At 43.3% G+C, this 18807-nt stretch overlaps 1 protein-coding gene across 4 annotated transcripts in view; it reads left to right on the top strand.

Annotated features, from left to right (window-relative positions):
- Positions 1 to 16526, top strand: part of greb1l (GREB1 like retinoic acid receptor coactivator) — a 56856-nt gene extending 40330 nt beyond the window's left edge. For 2 of the 4 annotated variants that reach the window (XM_080440734.1, XM_080440733.1), the window contains exons 19-34: positions 299 to 432; positions 1167 to 1509; positions 1981 to 2096; positions 2276 to 2496; positions 2827 to 3416; positions 3614 to 3716; positions 4143 to 4289; positions 5488 to 5627; positions 5754 to 5915; positions 6898 to 7102; positions 8171 to 8333; positions 8488 to 8715; positions 9063 to 9204; positions 10057 to 10257; positions 11902 to 12040; positions 14048 to 16526. In XM_080440734.1, the coding sequence (XP_080296860.1) occupies positions 299 to 432; positions 1167 to 1509; positions 1981 to 2096; positions 2276 to 2496; positions 2827 to 3416; positions 3614 to 3716; positions 4143 to 4289; positions 5488 to 5627; positions 5754 to 5915; positions 6898 to 7102; positions 8171 to 8333; positions 8488 to 8715; positions 9063 to 9204; positions 10057 to 10257; positions 11902 to 12040; positions 14048 to 14211 (3198 nt within the window). In that variant the 3' untranslated portion in view covers positions 14212 to 16526. Of the gene's footprint in view, positions 1 to 295; positions 433 to 1166; positions 1510 to 1980; positions 2097 to 2275; positions 2497 to 2826; positions 3417 to 3613; positions 3717 to 4142; positions 4290 to 5487; positions 5628 to 5753; positions 5916 to 6897; positions 7103 to 8170; positions 8334 to 8487; positions 8716 to 9062; positions 9205 to 10056; positions 10258 to 11901; positions 12041 to 14047 lie in introns of all 4 variants that reach the window. The other 2 variants (XM_080440732.1, XM_080440731.1) reach the window with 1 other exon arrangement.
- Positions 16527 to 18807: the final 2281 nt, after the last annotated feature.

The raw sequence follows: 18807 nt of genomic DNA, 5'->3' as shown, positions 1-18807 counted from the left end.
AAAATAATTCCCCAGCTTACTCATTTTAGTGAGCTCTAACACATGTTAATTCAAATTGAAACTCCTAATCTCTGTTATCGTTAATCAAATTAACAGTTTTTTGTTTGTTTATTTTTATCAAATGAAGTTACTGTTTTTTTTTATTAATGTGAATGGTATGTCAACAATGGTCTTCATAGAGATGCTTGTTAACATATTTAAGAAATATCTCAGTAAATAATACACAGTGACAGTAAATAAACAAAGGATGTACAACAGCACATTGGAGCCCGAGACTGATATCCATTTATTCCAGCAGAGGGAGAAGCCTAACAACGACTTGATGTACTTTGGCCTGAGGGACTACAGCAGATCCCTGCAGTGGGGCGTGGCCAGCCCCATCCTGCGCTGTGACGACGCCTTCGAGAAGATGGTTCGAACGCTTCTGGAAAGGTCAGTGTTGAAGCGACTCAGTGGGAACCTGCCAGTTCAACAACCAACCAGCGCTAACCTCACAGATTCTCCTCCCGTGATAACCCATTAAGACCTGGAACTGTGTCATTTTTAGATTTGAGCTAAAAAGCATTATTTTACACTTTGGGCTATTCAAAAATAGCAGATATACAAGCTCATAGCGCGGCACCGAGTGCCGCGCTACGAGCTTGTAGATCTGCTATTATTATTTAGGAGACATGTAGAATCGGCTTCAGGTCTCAATGGGTTAAATGAGTTGCTTAACCCATTGAGACCTGAAGCCGATTCTACATGTCTCCTAAATCTCAACAGTTTTCTGAAAAACCTATGTTTCTATATCAGTGGTGCTCAATCTTTTTCACGTCAAGGACCCCCAAAAGTATATGTATTTGGCCGCAGACCCCCATCAAAATATTTTGTTCCAGGGACCCCCAGAAGCAAAGATTTGAGTTAAAAATGTTCGCTTTAAAAATATATATATATTCAAAGATTTGCACACATTTTCACGATTTTTCAAAAATAGCAGATCTACAAGCTCGTAGCGCGGCACTCGGTGCCGCGCTATGAGCTTGTATATCTGCTATTTTTGAATAGCCAAAGTGTAAAATAATGCTTTTTAGCTCAAATCTAAAAATGACACAGTTCCAGGTCTGAATGGGTTAAGGGTAAATGCCAACGCTGTGATTAACGGACCTCCCTTGTCGATATCCCAGGCACCCTCACCTGCACAGCATGGTGATCCGTAGCTACCTGCTGATCCAGCAGTACACGGAGGCCATGATGGCCCTGACCTCCTCCCCGTCTCTGAGAGACCACATCACCCCGGAGACCCTGGCTATGGTGGAGGACCTCATCAGCGCCCCGTGCAGGGAGGGATCCCACGGACGGGGACACATGCTCCTGGTGCGGGTGCCCTCCCTGCAGCTGGCCATGCAGGCCCGAGAGCGCCTGGAGGACGTGAGGGACAAGCTGGGCCTCCAGTACCGCTTCGCCGTGCTGTTGGGCAGCCCTGCTACCGAGCTCAGTCTGCCCAGGAACTTCAGCAGCCGCCTCAGGGTGAGTACGACCGCTGTCATGACGTATCATTACTGTTATAGGGATATATGCACAGGAGATTAAATGTTTTAAGCTGGTGTTTTTTAACTGCTTCACGTTTCATATCATCGCTGTCAGGCAGAAACTTTGTGTATCCGTATTTCAACTTTTTTTTCTTTTCTGTCAATGAATGCTCTACATTGTCATACTACAGTGTAGCAAAAATAGCATAAATAGCCTATGTTTTAAATGAAAGTGAAAGTGGTTAAGTCTGTCTGTGGGTTTTAAAAATATTGAATGAATGAAAAGTATTAACAAGAGCGTGTGACTAAATAATAACTCCATTGGATCCATTGGAATACAGCTTTTTTTCCATTTTCTGAAAAATTTCATTTTTGGACATACAAGGATTCCACCCGACAGTGACGATATTGTAGCGTTGGTAAGACATCGGTGTAAATCATGTATGCTGTGCATTGTGTTTTGCTGCAGGCCTGGCGAGGTTGTGATAATGAAGAATGGACGCCACGCACCTACGAGGACCTGGAAGGGCTCCCCTGCATAGTCATCCTTACCGGGAAAGACCCCCTGGGAGAGACTTTCCCAAGGTGCGCTGCTCTCTCTCTTTGTCATCTCTTCATAATCCATCTCCACCTGAGAGTTCATCACACAGTTTTCAAAATGTTTAAAAAATAGCAGATCTACAAGCTTATATATATATATGCTAATGTTTTTTCAGGTATTAATGGGTTAACTAACTTACATTCTGCCCTTCTGCCCCTTTTAGGTCTCTTAAGTACTGTGACCTGCGCCTCATCGACTCCAGCTACCTGACACGTACTGCCCTGGAGCAGGAAGTGGGCCTGGCGTGCACCTACGTGTCTACGGGTTTGGTCCAGGAGCCGTCCATGTCCCGCGAGACCGAGGGAGAGAAGGCCACCAACTGTAACGATGGCGATGAGCTGGACAGGCCACCGAGCAATGGCAGTGCCACTACCAGAGCCTCCGGTGGGTCCCTGACCTCCCTGAAACATGGCATCATTATGATTAATAATGTCAACCCTAGCGGCCCTATTCTGGAGCGAACATTCAGCAAAAATAGCAGCTCTACAAGCTCACAATGCATCGTGGCATGTTGTAAGCTTGTAGATCAACTTGTTTTTGATTTTGTGTAGAGGTAAAAGGGGGTGGGCAAGTGTAGACCCCTGCCGGACCCCAGTCAACGAAGAGTAAAGGGTTTAAGTGGTTAAATAGAACGTTTTCTTGAAATCTTTTTATATCTTGTAAGCTATTTATGCCAACACCCTTCCTCTTCCTTCTGTTTGCTTGTTCTCTCAGGCTCATGTGCGGAGAATGGCGTCAGCTCCTCGGATGTCGCCGACTGTTTCCAGAAGCCCTCGATGTCCTCCTGCCCGCCCGAGGGCGTCCTCACCAGAGACGAGGGCACGATGCCTCAAGGGGTGAAACAGGAGTGCGACTCCCTGGGCAGCCAGCTCCCGCCCAACCTCTCCAGATCCTCCAAAGCACCTCCCTCGCTCTGCTCCAACTCCTCCTTGGCCTCCTCCTCCTCGTCCTCCTCGTCCTCCTCGCCGTGCTCCTCCTCCATGCAGAGGCCCAGCCAGTCCACACAGTGCGGCCGCGGCAGCGCCAAGCCCGCGCGGGTGTCCCCACGGACGGTCATCCTGTCCCGAGCGGCCTACAACCTGCTGGCCGGGGAGTCGGGGAGTCAGCTGAGCTCCTATTCCCTGCTGCCTCACGCCGACGTGGCCTGGAGCAGCCCGCTGAGACCCATACCCACTCAACACATGCAGGGGGCAGAGCAGAGCATGTTCTACCGCCAGTGGACGGTAGCCAGACAGCACCACGCCGATTACGAAGCCACCGCCGTGCCTCATCCACGACGCCTGCTGCTCAGCGGACCCCCACAGGTAGTGCAGTTACCTGTGTTCTCCCGTATGGAGCTAACGTGTTTCATTCAGATGACGATGAAGTTGTTTTGAGTCGAGTTAAAAGCGATACACAAAATGAGCCGAAGATAAGTTGGAAAAGGGTGTCCAGTTGAAATTAATGCGGGATGAAAGTTGCAGCTGCAGCGTTAACTGACTGGTGTGTTTTTCTGCCCTAGGTGGGAAAAACAGGGGCCTACCTGCAGTTTCTGCGCATCTTGTTCCGCATGCTCATCAGACTGTTGGAGGTGGACGTGTATGATGAGGAAGAGGTAGAGGAAGGTGAGGATTTGCAAGCAAGCTGTTCATTTTGTTCCATTCAGTTTCACATTCTTTCCTGTTTAATACCTATAGATCTACAATCTAAGAACCGACTAAATATTATAGACCGACTGTATTATAGACACTGGACAGCCACAGCTGAATTGGTATAGAGACCGCCTGGGAAACAGAAAGTCCCAGGTTCGAGCCCCGGGCTATGTGTCGAGGTGTCCATGAGTAAGCCACTTAACCCCTAACTGCTCTCCCTTGTTCACTCAATATGACCACCTAAACAGCCTTCAGCTGGGTGAAGCTGAAACGGATTCCCCCCGCGGGATTGATATGCTCTACATTGCATTGCATTACTATAGATAGTAGACACACTGTCATGGTGGAGAATGTTCTTCTCACTCTCACGCTTTTTATGCTCTCATTGAAAATCTCCAGAGACGTCCGAGGTTCCGGTTCCAGTGGGCACCCGGTGGCCTGACATCGAGGAAATGCGCAAGATGCCCTTTGACCTCTATCCCCGCGACCCCAAGTTCAGGAAGGCCAGCCCTGTTTACACTGACAAGTTGCCAACGAGTCTGAAAGGTCAGCAGAACCCTACAACCACAGAGTCACATTTTAACCACTTGTTGTTCGTCAAAATAGAGAAAATGACTGATCGCATCACGTTGCGTAGCATTGTGAGATCTGCTATTTTTGCAGAATGTTTGCTTGTTTTTGCCAAATGTTTGCCTATTTTTGCTGAATATTCACCCATTACGGTTCATATACACTGTGAAAAGTGTAAAAGCTGTCATTCGGAACTCATTTGAATGAATACATTTATATTTTAGTATGTTAATGTATTTGAATATGTTAATACAATATCATTAGCACACCTGCTGTGGTTGGAGGAGGTACCGGTAGTCTTCCTACACTTCTATTGGGAAATCGGTGTCGGGTAGGACACCTACTGGTTGTCAAGTAGTACTGCCTGAAGTTCATGATTGCCACGTACCAAGTACTAGTACTTAAGTGCAATATCTCACCTGGCCAAGCAGAGATTCTGTCTTGGAATAATGCTAGAAATTTGGTTCGTCATGTGGGAGACCCGGGATTGAATCTCGGGTAGCACACAAAAGTTAGGGATTGCATCTTTAATTTCTGGCTTTCTGCCAGCTCTGAGAGTGCACAAATTAGGGGTGTGCCGATATATCGTCCCGCGATATATCGCGATACGTTTTCGTGACGATATGTATCGTTTTGGGGGGAAAAGATATCGTTTTGATTTTTTTTTTACAATGATAATAATCAGGCATGCAAACAGCCCCGAGGTGAAAAGGGTGACAACAGGTCTTTTTTTTTCCGGGTCAGGTGTCACACTATTGCCCTATTTGGATTCAAAACGGCTATTGTAGCTGAAAAGCTACAAGTTCGCATGTCTGAATAACGCAAAAACATAATTATTTGTTTGCATTTGCTTTTTTTTCTCCCCCATATATTTTTCATAATAAAAAAGTGCGTATCGTATCGAAGTTGTGAGCCAAATATCGTATCGTTTGGTGAAATTAGTGTATCGGCACACCCCTAGTACAAATGTAAGCAAATTGACCCATTGCTACATTTTATACAAATGGATATATTAAACAAATTGTATTGTGTAGGAGTGTAATTGGGACGGGGATGTAAGCTGTGTATTTAATCATTGTAAACAGATTTTCTCTCAAAAGTATTAATAGTAATAGGATGCATATGATTGTTAATTGGTATGCTGATGAAAATGATTGTTATTTGGTACGTGCAGATGCTAAAAAAGAAGGAGAGACCCAGACTTCGATGAAAAGAGAGACGGTGTCCATCCGTCTGAGTAGGTTTGCGGCCCATAATGCCTTTCACCACTGTGAGCAGTGTCACCACTACCGTGAAGCCAGCCCTGCAACACAGGTACGAGCAATACACCAGATTCTCTCCATTGTCTTTTTAGAAATCTACATATTTTCATAAATATGTATATTTTATACAAATATACACTTTGTTGATAATTTTTGTGTGTGTGTGTGTGTGTTGCAGCTGTCTGAGTGCGCCTTCCATGCCTTCACCTTCTCCTCCTCCATGCTGGGCGAGGAGGTCCAGCTCCACTTCATCATTCCCAAATCCAAGGAGCAGCACTTTGTCTTCAGTCAGCAGGGCAGCGTCCTGGAGAGCATGAGGCTTCCTCTGGTCTCCAACAAGGTGGGTTTCACTGCATGAGTTATGCCCTGGACCCCGTGGTTCTCAAACATTTACATTCTCGTGGACCCCCCCATAACTCTCAGTGGTACAGACCTGTAAAGGGTCCATTTGGAACTCCCTCAAGGAACCCTGAGGGTCCCTGGACCTCACTTTGAGAACCACTATCCTGGACCCACGGACACTGATCATTATTCAGCTATATGCGTTTTGCACCCACACCCTTGTACTCCTTAACACATTGATTGCCTAGATCCAGTTAACTAGTTTTTCAAATCCATCACTTGATTGCCTAGATCGAGTTAACTCGGTTTTTTATATATTTTTTATATTTTTTTTTTAATTTGACCCAAAGACCAAGGAGATATGATTTTTTGAAGATCTAGACTCCTATCTACTTCCTTTTTAACTTAAAACTTAAAAATTCTGTATCTCGGCTCCTGAGTACTTTTTTTTTTTCAATGAAAAATCTCTGGCATAAAACTGCAAAAAATCTGAAATAATTCAGGCAGTGAATGTGTTAACCATTTAACCATTTTCAACCTGGCATCCATATTTTGGGTATTTCACGTCTTTTTTAATTGTTGTAAAATGTAAACGTAAAAAAACAATTAAAAATAATTGCTGGCAGCGTGGCTATTTTCGCATTATACCGCCGTATGATGAGTCCATGAAATGTAAACTCATGAATGATTTTCATGATGTGTCATGTGTACATAATTTGTACTATATGTATAATATATAATAGTGATCCCTCCTGGACTAATGTTAGATGTTTACAGACATAATTTGGCTTCACGCAGTGTAGGTTAATAAGCATCTTATAAACTGTTAATTAATGCTTGTTAATAGGATGTTCATTTGGAGTGCTACCCAAACGTTATGAAGCATGTCATTCCTTATATCCGTTGTGTCTGTATGTATGTATGTATGTATGTACTGTATGTATCTCACTCTCTCCATCTCTCTTTCTCTCCGTCTCCAGGACCCTGGTCTGTTGAAGAGTCCCATCTTCACCCCCACCACAGGGCGCCAGGAGCACGGCCTGCTCAACCTCTTCCATGCCATGGAGGGCGCCAGTCACCTCCACATCTTGGTGGTCAAGCAATACGAGATGCCCCACTACAGGAAGTACTGGGCCAACCACATCCTGCTGGTCCTGCCCGCCATGTTCAACAGCGCTGGAGTCGGTGAGTGGTTTTACTGGGGCTGGGCGATTAACCGAAAATATATTGAAACCGATGTTTAGAACCAATAAGCGACTTTATCTTGCTCATGTACGTTAAATGAATATTCGAGAAGCTGTTTTTTGATAATTATATCAAAGTATGAACACAAAGTAATTCTAATAGATTATAATTCACTAAATTGCTTTAATCAACCACTTAACCCTGTATTCTACTTTGTTGTAGAATGGTGGTGTATTAAAAATAATGAACGTGGGGCTTCCCAACCCCTCTGAACACTTTATATGCACTCTGAATGTATTCTGCATGCACTTTTCATTGATCTGGGGTTCCTTTCTACCTACAATGTTCGGGTTCCTTTCTACCTACAATGAGACACTCAATCAGAATCAATCATAACCAATAAATCAATCAATAAACCAAATTCCCAAAAGCTGAAAGTCTTAATTTTTCAATAAAGGACAGGGGAGACTATAAAAGCTTTTAGCCTGCCATAGATTTAAAAGTAGTCCGGTTTGGTGCAAGCTTCAGATCCTCTGGAAGTTAGTTCCAACTATGTGTGGCATAATAAGTAATTTGCGTAGATATAGTAGCCGAAGTATGCTTCTTTCGGTGACTTATCTCATTCTCCCTGTTGATAGTGAGGAATTTATAGCCCTCTGTCAACCGCTCACAGCTTATCTTCTTTTGGGGTCAGCCGTATTTGTGTTCACCACACGTAACTTGAGATATAAGGAGAACCAATGGAAAAGAGCTACTGTGATTGAAAGCACTTAGAAGACAGTAGTGTGACTTGTGAGTTGGCCAATCAGATCGTCAAGCCCTGAACAGACTCATGGCACCACTTTAATAACCCCTTGCTCAGGATCCCTGGAGCTCTGTGGGTGATAGTCCATATTTCTTGATCTTTAACCTGTAATGGTGCTCAGCCAGCAGGCTCACCACGGCTTTTAGGCTTCACTAAAAAACTATCATAGACCACATTTACTTCTCATTTAAGCATTTGGCTTTGTGGTTGACACGTACTCATCCCAGAACTAAAAGGAAACTTGTGAATGTTCTGTGTTGTAGGAGCTGCTCGCTTCATGATCAAAGAGCTTTCGTACCACAACCTGGAGCTGGAAAGGAACCGTCTGGAGGAACAAGGCATCAAGAGACAGGATGTGTGGCCTTTCATCGTCATGATGGATGACACCTGTGTACTGTGGAACGCCCAGCAGCCTCCGTGCAGCAGGTACATTTTTTTTTTTTTAGGAACATTCATACAGCTCACACATGGTTCATAGAGATTACAGGAGCAATGGTCAGCGTTAGTCAGGCGTAGCTGACCATAGTATATCCATAGTATTATTACTTACTGTCCTCCGTTTCGCTTTTACTTCCCACAGCGAGACACCAGAGGGGGGTCCCAGCCTCACCAACGTGTCCCTGAAGACGGTTCTCCAGCACATGGAGTCTACACCCAAGATCTCCCTGTATGCCATGTGTGGTACGCGCAAGTGGAGCAGCAGCTTGGTTCGCAGGCCCCCCGCGCAGCCGTTCACCCGGTGTCACCTCCACGACTTTGTCATGCTGAACGTGGACCTGACACAAAACGTCCAGTACGACCTCAATCGGTGAGTCCGCACTGGAGTGACCAAACCGACTCAGTCTTGCTTTGTAGACCAGTGGTTCTTCAACTGGTTCCTTGAGGGGATTTCAGGGGGTCCCCAGCAAAATGATTCATAGTTAAGAATCAAAATAGACCCTCAAAGGTCTGTAACTCAGAGAGTATACAAATGGAACCAAATGAACCCTGAGGGGTCCATTTGGTTTCCATTTGTAACACCCTCAAAGTTATGGGGGTTCCGTGACCTAATGCTTACCAAACTGGGGGTTCTTGAAATTAAAAAAAAACTTTGTGACATCTGCACTCCCTGACATTGTGGCTCTCGCTGTGTTCTCGTGTTGTGTATGAATGCAGGTATAGCTGTGAGGAAGTGGACTTCAACCTGAGGGCCAACAGCAGTGGCCTGCTGCTGTGCCGCTTCGACCACTTCAGCCTGATGAAGAAACACATTTCGTTCGGGGGCCACAAGGACTTCCTGGTTAAACCCAAACTCATGGTGGGTCTTTGTTTAGTTTCCTCCCATAGACCCGGTATTCATTTTTGTTCCACAACACAGCAAGGGTTCTGTGTAATGCTTTCAATGTTTACTTGGCTTTTTCTCAGATAAATCACATTTCATATGAGTATTGTACTTGCATGTTTGAAGCATAATTAGTGGACTTGATCTCTGTTTTTGGAGTGAGTCTTGTTATGTTCTTCTCATTATTATTTATTATAACTTTCATTCAATGCTCCTTTAAAACTTTGGCTCGCTCTATCTCCGTCATACTTTCACCTAGAAGTTTAGTTCCAACTTTACAATGTTTGTCTTCTTCCCGAAACATTTTGAAATGTTTTATACTTTTTGAAGTATTTAGCTTTCTGTAACTGTAAGTTCACACTGGAAATCAATGGATGAGGATGACGTGAAGGTTCGCTCGTTTTCGAGCCCTCAATGTTTCTTCAGGAACAGTACCATTCTAGTTAAATAAAACATTGTTGGGGTGCCGGCCGGGTCAGTGCCTCGACCTCATAATCACAACATCCAACAGTTTGGTTCTGGCTGGAGACCTGTGTTGTATATCACCCTCTGTCTTTGTCCTCGCTTTCCTGTCTCTCTTCACTGTCCTCTCTGAATAAAAGGGGGGAAATATTATATCTAATGCAATATAATAATAATATTAGTAATACATTTGATTAATTCACTTTATATTTTACACAAATCTCAATGTGCTACGTGGCATGAAAACTAGAAAATAGATTTAAAAAAAGTTAAAATTCAGTTAAAATTCAGATAAATTGTAAGAGACCCCCCTCCCCGACTATACACGGCTAAGAAAGAGTTCAAAGTTATCATGTCTGGTTGCAGGAGATGGAAAACCCGGCTCCCATCAGCCCGTCCCATTACGTATGTGCACCTGACAGTGAGCAGACCCTCCTGGCCGCACCGGCCCAGTTCCTGCTGGAGAAGTTCCTCCAGAGCTGCAGCCACAAGCTGTTTCCCAAGGCTGTCAACAACAGAACCAACCCAGTGCTGTGCATCGACAGTTATCTCAACATCGGTCCAGAGGTAAGGGGCTGTCTTGGGGTGTATGGGGTGGCAGGGCAATGTAAGCGCTTTTCTAACTTGTGAAGGGATTGAAGGGTTTACTCAATTACTCACCCCATGAAGCCTTGAATCCATGGAGATATTTTTTGTTTTGGTTGCATTACTGATCCAATATTCCAATATTAGATGGATTGAAGTAATTAATCTCGAGATTTCAATCTCGTCTAGCGAGACTTCTGTTTTTTTTTTTTTTTTTGGTTGCATAGTGTTCTGTCACTATGAACGTCAGATCTCACCAAAAAAAAAAAAAAAAAGCTATTAAAATATGTGATCTAACCTAAGGCCTATCCGCGCACCTTTTAACACATCGGGTGCCAAACACGGTCTGAACCGTGTTTGCGCAGAGTAGCGGTCCGGTGCCGAACACGGTCCAGACCGTGAAATATGTCTTTTTGTTTTTTTCGTTTTTCTCCACACGGGCGGGGCTAGAGCAGCTCTGGGAGTACCCATTGTGATCTTGAGAAGGATAGGCCAGATAGATCACCGGAAAAACAAAAACATGGCTGCCATCCACTTCCTGTCTATTTCCTTCTTTAAAACACCTATATCTCCGAATCTGTTTCCGGTGGGGAAAACCGGTCATGCGCGATGCGCGATCCCCCCCCATTGTAACTCGCGAGTGAAATGTTATCGTTCCAGGCTGTAGCCAGGGTCATCGCGCAACATGAATGGATGTTTTTTTTTACATGGATTTGCTCCTCGTGGAGTCTAGAGCTTTAAACAGCAAAGCGCAGTCAATGGGGAGAATGCTGGCACCCAACGTAAGTTGTTATGAAAAAATGCTGGCACCCAATGTGTTAAGCTGTGGCGGCTCAGGGGTGGAGTTATGAAATTTTTCTACTGTACCATTCATCCTAAGATATCATAACGTCATAGAAAAGGTAAGAAAACTTTAGTCCAAAATTCGCCTTTAAGAGGAGCAAAACTATATTTAACTAATTGAGTGCCAGAACTATTTCTGGCTATGTGGTCCCAGTGCCAGAGATTTTTTTTTTTCCAGTATAATGATCCCCTGATGGGTGCTAATCACTGAGGGTTGCACTGTGTGGTTTCACAAATGTCATCGAGGTCATCGCGACCTTGTTGACATTAATTGTCTGATGTTGAAAATAGCATGTCTGGGCCAAAAATTCATAGTAAAAAAAAAAGTGCTTAGGAGCCCAGATACAGCCTTTTTCAGTAATAAGTTAAACAAGGAGTGAATGGAGCAGCAAATCTTCAGATAATGATATCTTGGGTTCAGATTTTTTTTCCCTCAAAAACACGTCATTGGCGGTAAAACGTGAAACACGTCAATGGCACTCAACGAGTTAAAACATTTGCCTATAACCTCTGCAGTACAGTACACACATAAATATGTGTACATAAATATATATTGGATCGGGAGTGCGACAAAAACAGAAAAAAACTCCATGAATTCAAGACTTCATGGGGGTGTTGCTGTTTGACCAAGTACACAGTAAGATCCTCATGACAGTGTTACGTTAATGTATCCACTTGTACAGTCTCAGTGTTATATTAACACTCACTTTTACAGTGTAGTTTATGCCTTTTATGTTCTGAATGTGTGAAGACTGAAGGTGCTGTGTTTGTGTTGTCCGTCAGGTGCCCGTGTGCTACATCAACTCGCGTCCACACTCCACCAACCTCGACCATAAGGGCCTGGTCTTCAGTGGTCTGCTGCTTTATCTCTGCGACTCCTTCGTGGTATCTGGTCTCCTCAAGAAATTCCACTTTCTCAAAGGTAACTCAACATTCTGCTCAAAACTTTTTTTTTTCGGCTGTTATTTGATTAATTGGGATTATGAAGTATGAATGAATGAATGATTTTATTACCTGGAACGCATCTGTGTCACTTCAGATTTCTTTGGCTATTCAAAAATAGCAGATATACAAGCTCATAGCGCGGCACTGAGGCATTTCTTCCTCGGCCTAGTGGGAATATGCGTGCAAATTTTCACGGAAATCGCACGCCACGTTCATGATTTCAGACATTTTGTTCAAAACGGACCAATCCTGCAAACTTTGGAAGTCAACCTTAGTCAATGAGGATGGAATATGAAATATCGGACAGATGCGTCTTGATCACATGACTATAGAGATACTGTGTACCGATTTGTGTGATGTTTGGATAAAATCTGAAGGATTAATATCCAAAAATGTATTTGACATAAGTCGGCCTCCTGGTGGCGCTGTAAAAAGCAGATGTGAAAAATGCAGTGCAGATGTTTTTCCTTGGCCTCTAGAGAGTAGGCGTGCAAAGTTTCACGCAGATCGGTGCAGTTATAGTTAAAAATGCAAATCGGCCTGTTATAGCGCCACCATGAGGCTGATGTGAAAAGTTTTAAGTGCCATTTCTTCTTCGGCCTAGTGGGAATGTGCGTGTGCAATTCTATGCAAATGGCAAGCTGCGTTCATGATTTGAGGCAGTTTGTTCAAAACGGACCAATCCTGCAAACTTTGGATGGTAACCTTAGCCAATGAGGATGGAATATGGGAAATCAGACAGATCAGGGTTGATCACATGACTATAGAGATACTGTGTACTGATTTGCATGAGGTTTGGTTAAAAACTGTAGGAGTAATGGGATAAAATGGGTTTTGCACAAATCGGCCTCCTGGTGGCGCTATAACAGGCCCATGTGAAAAATTTTAGGCAGAGGTTCTGAATTGGCATCCAGGGAGTGTGTGTGCACAGTTTCGCAGCGACCGGGCCAACGGTGCCAGAGATTTGGTGCTAACACACAGACAGGACACACACACGGACGGACACACGGACGGACGGACGGACGGACAGGGGCGAAAACATACTCTCTCGCCATGCCTTTTGGCCTGGCGGAGACAACAAGACGCTCTGGATTGTCCGGGTGGCACACAACACCCAAACCATGGCCTCACCACTGTGTAGAATGGGGTTAGATCCCTCCACGGTGCATCAGCCCTCCAACTTGAGGGTGGGAAACTGTCAGGGGGGGGGGGGCGATATCAGGGAACCTGTTCAGCAGGGTGGAGAACTAGGAAAAATGGCACATTCCTCGCATTCGTTTACACCCTCCTGGTGAAACGTATTACTTAGTCAGATGAAAAGATTCAGCTGGCGACTCCTTGTATATTGGAGGAGACATGTGGTTGTCTACACCCTCCCAACTGGGAGTTAGTAGACAGGGACTACCGTACACATGAGGGAGAAACTGGGAATTTGCATAATGATTTAAATTGAGAGAAAAGGGTCAAAACGAACTAAGTGTGCATAGCTGAGCTGCGTGACTGTGTTTTGTGTTTTGTGTTTAATTTAACCCATTAAGACCTGGAACTGTGTCATTTTTAGATTTGAGCTAAAAAGCATTATTTTACACTTTGGGCTATTCAAAAATAGCAGATCTACAAGCTCAGCTACGAGCTTGTAGATCTGCTATTTTTGAAAAATCGTGAACATTTGTGCAAATCTTTGAATATATATTTTTTTAAAGCGAACATTTTTAACTCAAATCTTTGCTTCTGGGGTTCCTGGAACAAAATATTTTGATGGGGGTCCGCGGCCAAATACATATAGTTCTGGGGGTCCTTGACATGAAAAAGTTTGAGCACCACTGACATAGAAACATACCTTTTTCAGAAAACTGTTGAGATTTAGGAGACATGTAGAATCGGCTTCAGGTCTCAATGGGTTAATATGAATGCAACAGTACCCATTGTATAGTTCTGCAGTTCGATAACATTTTTTACTTTTGGCCCTGACCCACGTCCACAGGTGCCACGCTGTGTGTGATCAGCCAGGACCGAAGCTCCCTGCGGCAGACCATTGTCAGGCTGGAACTGGAGGACGAATGGCAATTCCGCCTGCGGGATGAGTTCCAGACGGCCAACTGCAGTGAGGATCGGCCCCTCTTCTTTCTCACTGGCCGCCATGTTTGATCGCAGAACCCTCTGTGAGTGTGTCCCCCCTCCTCCACTTTAACACAATCAGATGAAAGGATAACCACTGATTCAAAAAACCAGCCAGCAATCACAGTTCTTAACAATTTCTACGGGAGATCAGAGAGGATATTCTGGAGCCCGAGGCCCAAAGTGCCCCAACAATGGACACGTGGCCATCGAACGAGGCTCTGGCTACATTGATCTGCACTATCATAGTCCACTACACCTGGCACAGCAAGAGGGGTAGTGCATTTCTTGACTTCTGGTTTGGCTTATCCCTAACCAAGCCTGTTTGCAATTGAAAGAGACTTTGCTGTGAAAACGCTACAGCTGACAATGAACGTTTTTTTTGTTTCGTTCTGCTGTTGTATCCCTGCAAAAAACAGACTCTATCATCAATAATGTGATTTACATGAAGACTGTACAGTATGTATACTTGGACTGTGACTGCAGTATGACCAATACTGGATATACTTCTATCTCAGGGTTTTAAAGAGAGTTACAACCGAGTGCGTTGCGAGGATAAACGGACCTTTCTCCTTATTCAGTGTATTTTGTGCTCATCAGTACCCCGTGCGTTGGTACCCCCAGTGTGGCTCACCAAAGACATCCTCAGCTGCACCTTGTCTGTATCCCTATGCTTTCCTCATCCAGACAAACCCAGCGAAGCTCATGGATCATACAGAGATCGCTCACTACATCAAAGGAATGTAATGCTCATGGAAGTTGCCCAGTTTTTGGCGTGCCAGTGTATTGGATTTCCCAGCTTCACTTCAAAGGTCTTACACGAGTATCAAATTGTACAATGTCAGCAGGGTTAGAACAACTCGTGGGTATCCGAGCTGCTTCGGTGCAACAACGAATGTCAAGCCACTGCGAGGAACCCCTTCCCTCTCGTGCCTTTGTGTTATTTATATGGCATCGGTTCTCTTTCAGACGAGAAATCTTGCAAGTCTTGATTTCTCTCTCCTGAAGAGGGTCAAAGTTGTGCCCTTGCATTTTATTTAGAGCAAAACAGGCGTATGATTTTTTTCATCTGAAGGATTTCATTAAATTGCTCTGTTACTTTATAAGTGTTAGCCAATCAGATGGAGCAAAGCAGGAGTTAAGAGGAGACTATTTTGACAATGAGATCGGTTCGCAGTGACTGATGTTTTATAAATAGTCTTCTTTATTTCATGCTATGCAGTGTATGCATAATCCCAGTAATACTCTAAATGCAGTGTGCAATGCAATGCTTCTTTACTGCCAACTGTTCTACTATTGTCTGTGCCTGTGATTCTGCCTCTTATTGTTATAGTGTTATGTGCCTGTGGCTACCAACGATACACCTTAAACCCATCACATAATTCATCATTCACATAGCAAACACCAGGTAAAAAGGTTAGTAATATGCTCTGAACCCCCCACCCCCACCCCCACCCCTCCCACAAACAAAGAAAAATGGATAATCATAGAAAGGGAATTCATATACTTGAAAGCGGGTAGGAATGTTTTAATATGTTACTGCACAGGGTCGTCCAAAGAATATGCCTTAAGTGATGTTGTTGTTACACAGATGTCACTGGTAGCTGAAGTTCATTCATTTTACGGACCAATGAGAATGAAGAACCCGTTTAGAAATATTGCTTTCCCCAGGGAACCGAGAGAAAGGCAAATGAATTGGATGTAGGACTACTGTCTGTTGTCTAAAGCTTTGTTTACATTATTAATATATTATAACAACCTTATAAAAGCTGCGGGTTGCTGATGTTTTTTGTTTTTTTTGCATTGCGTAACTTTTACTATTATATTTTTGGTCACAATGTCTTTGTCTGCATTTTGTGTTGTTGGCAAAGGCAAAAAGAAGAATCTACCTAGATGTGTTCTTATTACAATGTTTTTTGTATCCCTCACTATTGTCGTGTTGGATGTTATTGAAAATGAAATCCAGATCCCATCACAAGGGATACTTATTTATTTGATGAGCAGTTTGGACTGATAATCATAGTGAAGTGTAATATTTGATTGCATGCTGAGCTCGCTTAAATCAAAGTGTGTGCTCTTCAACAGACCACCAAATGAAGGCTTTGCACAAGACCCACGTGAATGAGTCTTATATCTACTGAATGTTAAGCGGGTAGGGAATGTGAAATTGCACTATACAACTAGCCAGCAGCAAAAACAAACCAAAACATTCTGATAAGTTAATCAGTGAACGTCCCAAATACAATGACTCCATACCCCTAAAACAGTGGTTCCCAAACGGTGTGCCGTGAGACACACCAGTTGTTTTGTGACACTATTGCAATTCATTCAAGTTATGAATTATTTCCTTTCCCAATACAGAGGCAAATTCTATACCCAAATGTTTTTAAACCACTTTCAACCTGCTGGGAAAAAAAGAAAAGAAAATACATTTATTTTACAAATTCTTTTTACACATTTAAAGAAATAGCGGATCTACAAGTTCCCAACATGTCTCGATGCTTGTAGATGGGCTATTTTCACTTTGTGACTTGTCCATTGGTGTGCCTTGGGCACAAAAAGTTTGAAAACCACTGCCCTAAATATTGACACTGATGAAAGTCTCTTTCAAATTCATCAAACTCAAATGACCCATACAATGTGTCTCGTTTGATAATTAGCTGAACACATGAACGTAATATGCAACTTGCTTCTCACAATCTTCACTGAAGTATCGACAGCGTAGGGATGGGACGATAATCGTGTTTATCGTTTATTGTGATAAAAAAAAACGCTCACAATAATCATATCGCAGAGATTTTAATTTATCGTGAAATCGTCCGTCATACACTGGACCTGAGTTGGCTCATCAAGCCTCTTCGCCAAAAATAGCAGATCTACAAGCTCACAACGCAGCAACGCGTTGTGAACTTGTAGATCAGCTATTTTTGGCTAATGTTCCCCCCCCAGAATATGGATGCCGGGGTTGCAAGTGGTTTACAGAAGTGTCATTATAAGAGTATTAAGCATATTCTTATTATCGCGATCATATTGTTAATCGCAATAATGGTGACATTTTTCATATCGTCCCATCCCCCCAGCGTTACCCTTTTGGCATCTGCGTGATCTACCTCATGTTTACTGTTGCAGTTGTGGGCTGTGAACATACGTATGACTTTGGAACCATGCTTTTGTTGTTGGAAATTTATGAATGTAATAAAATAAAAAAATGACACCCAAAAATACGTTTGCTGCCCTTTTTCTAAACCTGACACAATGATAGGGACATGCTTTTGTGCGTAACGTAAGCGTGTGCTGTTTAGATAAATCCCAACAGCACTGCTGCATGTGACCTCTCTTTGGACTGTGATTAATAATCCTCTATCCACACACACACACACACACACACACACACACACACACACACACACACACACACACACACACACACACACACTCTAGAATAAGCTGTCCCTTACAAAAGATTTGGGCATCTGGCAGGTTGTACAGTATTTCCAAGAATCCCCCCCCCCCTCTCTCTCTCTCCTGTATGTCTGCTTTTCCCAGTGTATACTCTGTAATTCTAAGGTTTAATCAAAGATGTAATGCTAATTTTTCTAAACATCTTTAGTGTTGGTTCTCTGATTTCCATCTGTGCGTGCTGTGTGACCTATAATACGAGAGAGAACCTGCTGGACCGACCCTGGACCTGCTGTATGCAGGAGGCATTGTTAAGGAGGCATTACAGCTCCACTAAAAATAAGGCTTGCCTCGTACCAAAATACACGCAGCGTCAGGAGGACCAGTACTGTTTAACAGTGGTCGTCCAGAAGGAACTGAGGGAGTGCTGCAGGTCAACAGACTGGCATTTATTTGAAAGGGTCCACGGTGAGGACATCGATGGACTCTCCCATTGTATTACAGAATTCATATATTATGTCATAGAGACGTCATAGACACGTCCTTATCTTATCTGATCTTATCTTTTAAAGCCCATATACCTGCTGCGTCAGCCCAGTACATGTCTGGGGAACTTTGCCGCAGTGGTGGAAAGTGAGTACATGTACTCAAGTACTGTACTTAAGTACAATTTTGAGGTATTTCCAATTTCCAATACTTCTACTTCTACTCCACTACATCTCAGAGAGATTATTATTACAAAACCACTTCAGACCGATATATACTTTGGCAATTTGAAAATAGCCGATCTACAAGCTCACAACGCGTGTTGTGAGCTAGTACATCTGCTATTTTCAAAGAACTTTTATTCATTTTATACATTTGAAAATTGTGAAATGGGACCTTCTGCATAACGAGTACTTTCTACTTTTGGTACTTTAGTACATTTTGATACCAATGCTTTTGTACTTTAAAAGTACATTTTTAATTCCTGACTTTTACTTGTAACAGAGTATTTCTAAATTGTAGAATTGATACTTTTAACTTAAGTAAAACATTTGAGAACTTTTTCCACCTCTGCTTTACCGTGACTGGGAATAACCCTCTCACTATCAAGAGCATAGCTGGGCTGTTTAATGGATGTGATGGGTGTTTCTCTAACATCACTGTAAGGGCATTGATTGATTGATTGAAATTTTTATTAGGCAAAAGAATGTAAAACAACACAGTTACATTTATAATGCTTTT

The sequence above is a fragment of the Gymnoscopelus braueri genome (genome assembly GCF_963280865.1).
Source record: "Gymnoscopelus braueri genome assembly, chromosome: 10".
In the NCBI taxonomy this organism is placed as follows: domain Eukaryota; kingdom Metazoa; phylum Chordata; class Actinopteri; order Myctophiformes; family Myctophidae; genus Gymnoscopelus; species Gymnoscopelus braueri.
This window is presented reverse-complemented; position numbering and strand designations above follow the sequence as displayed.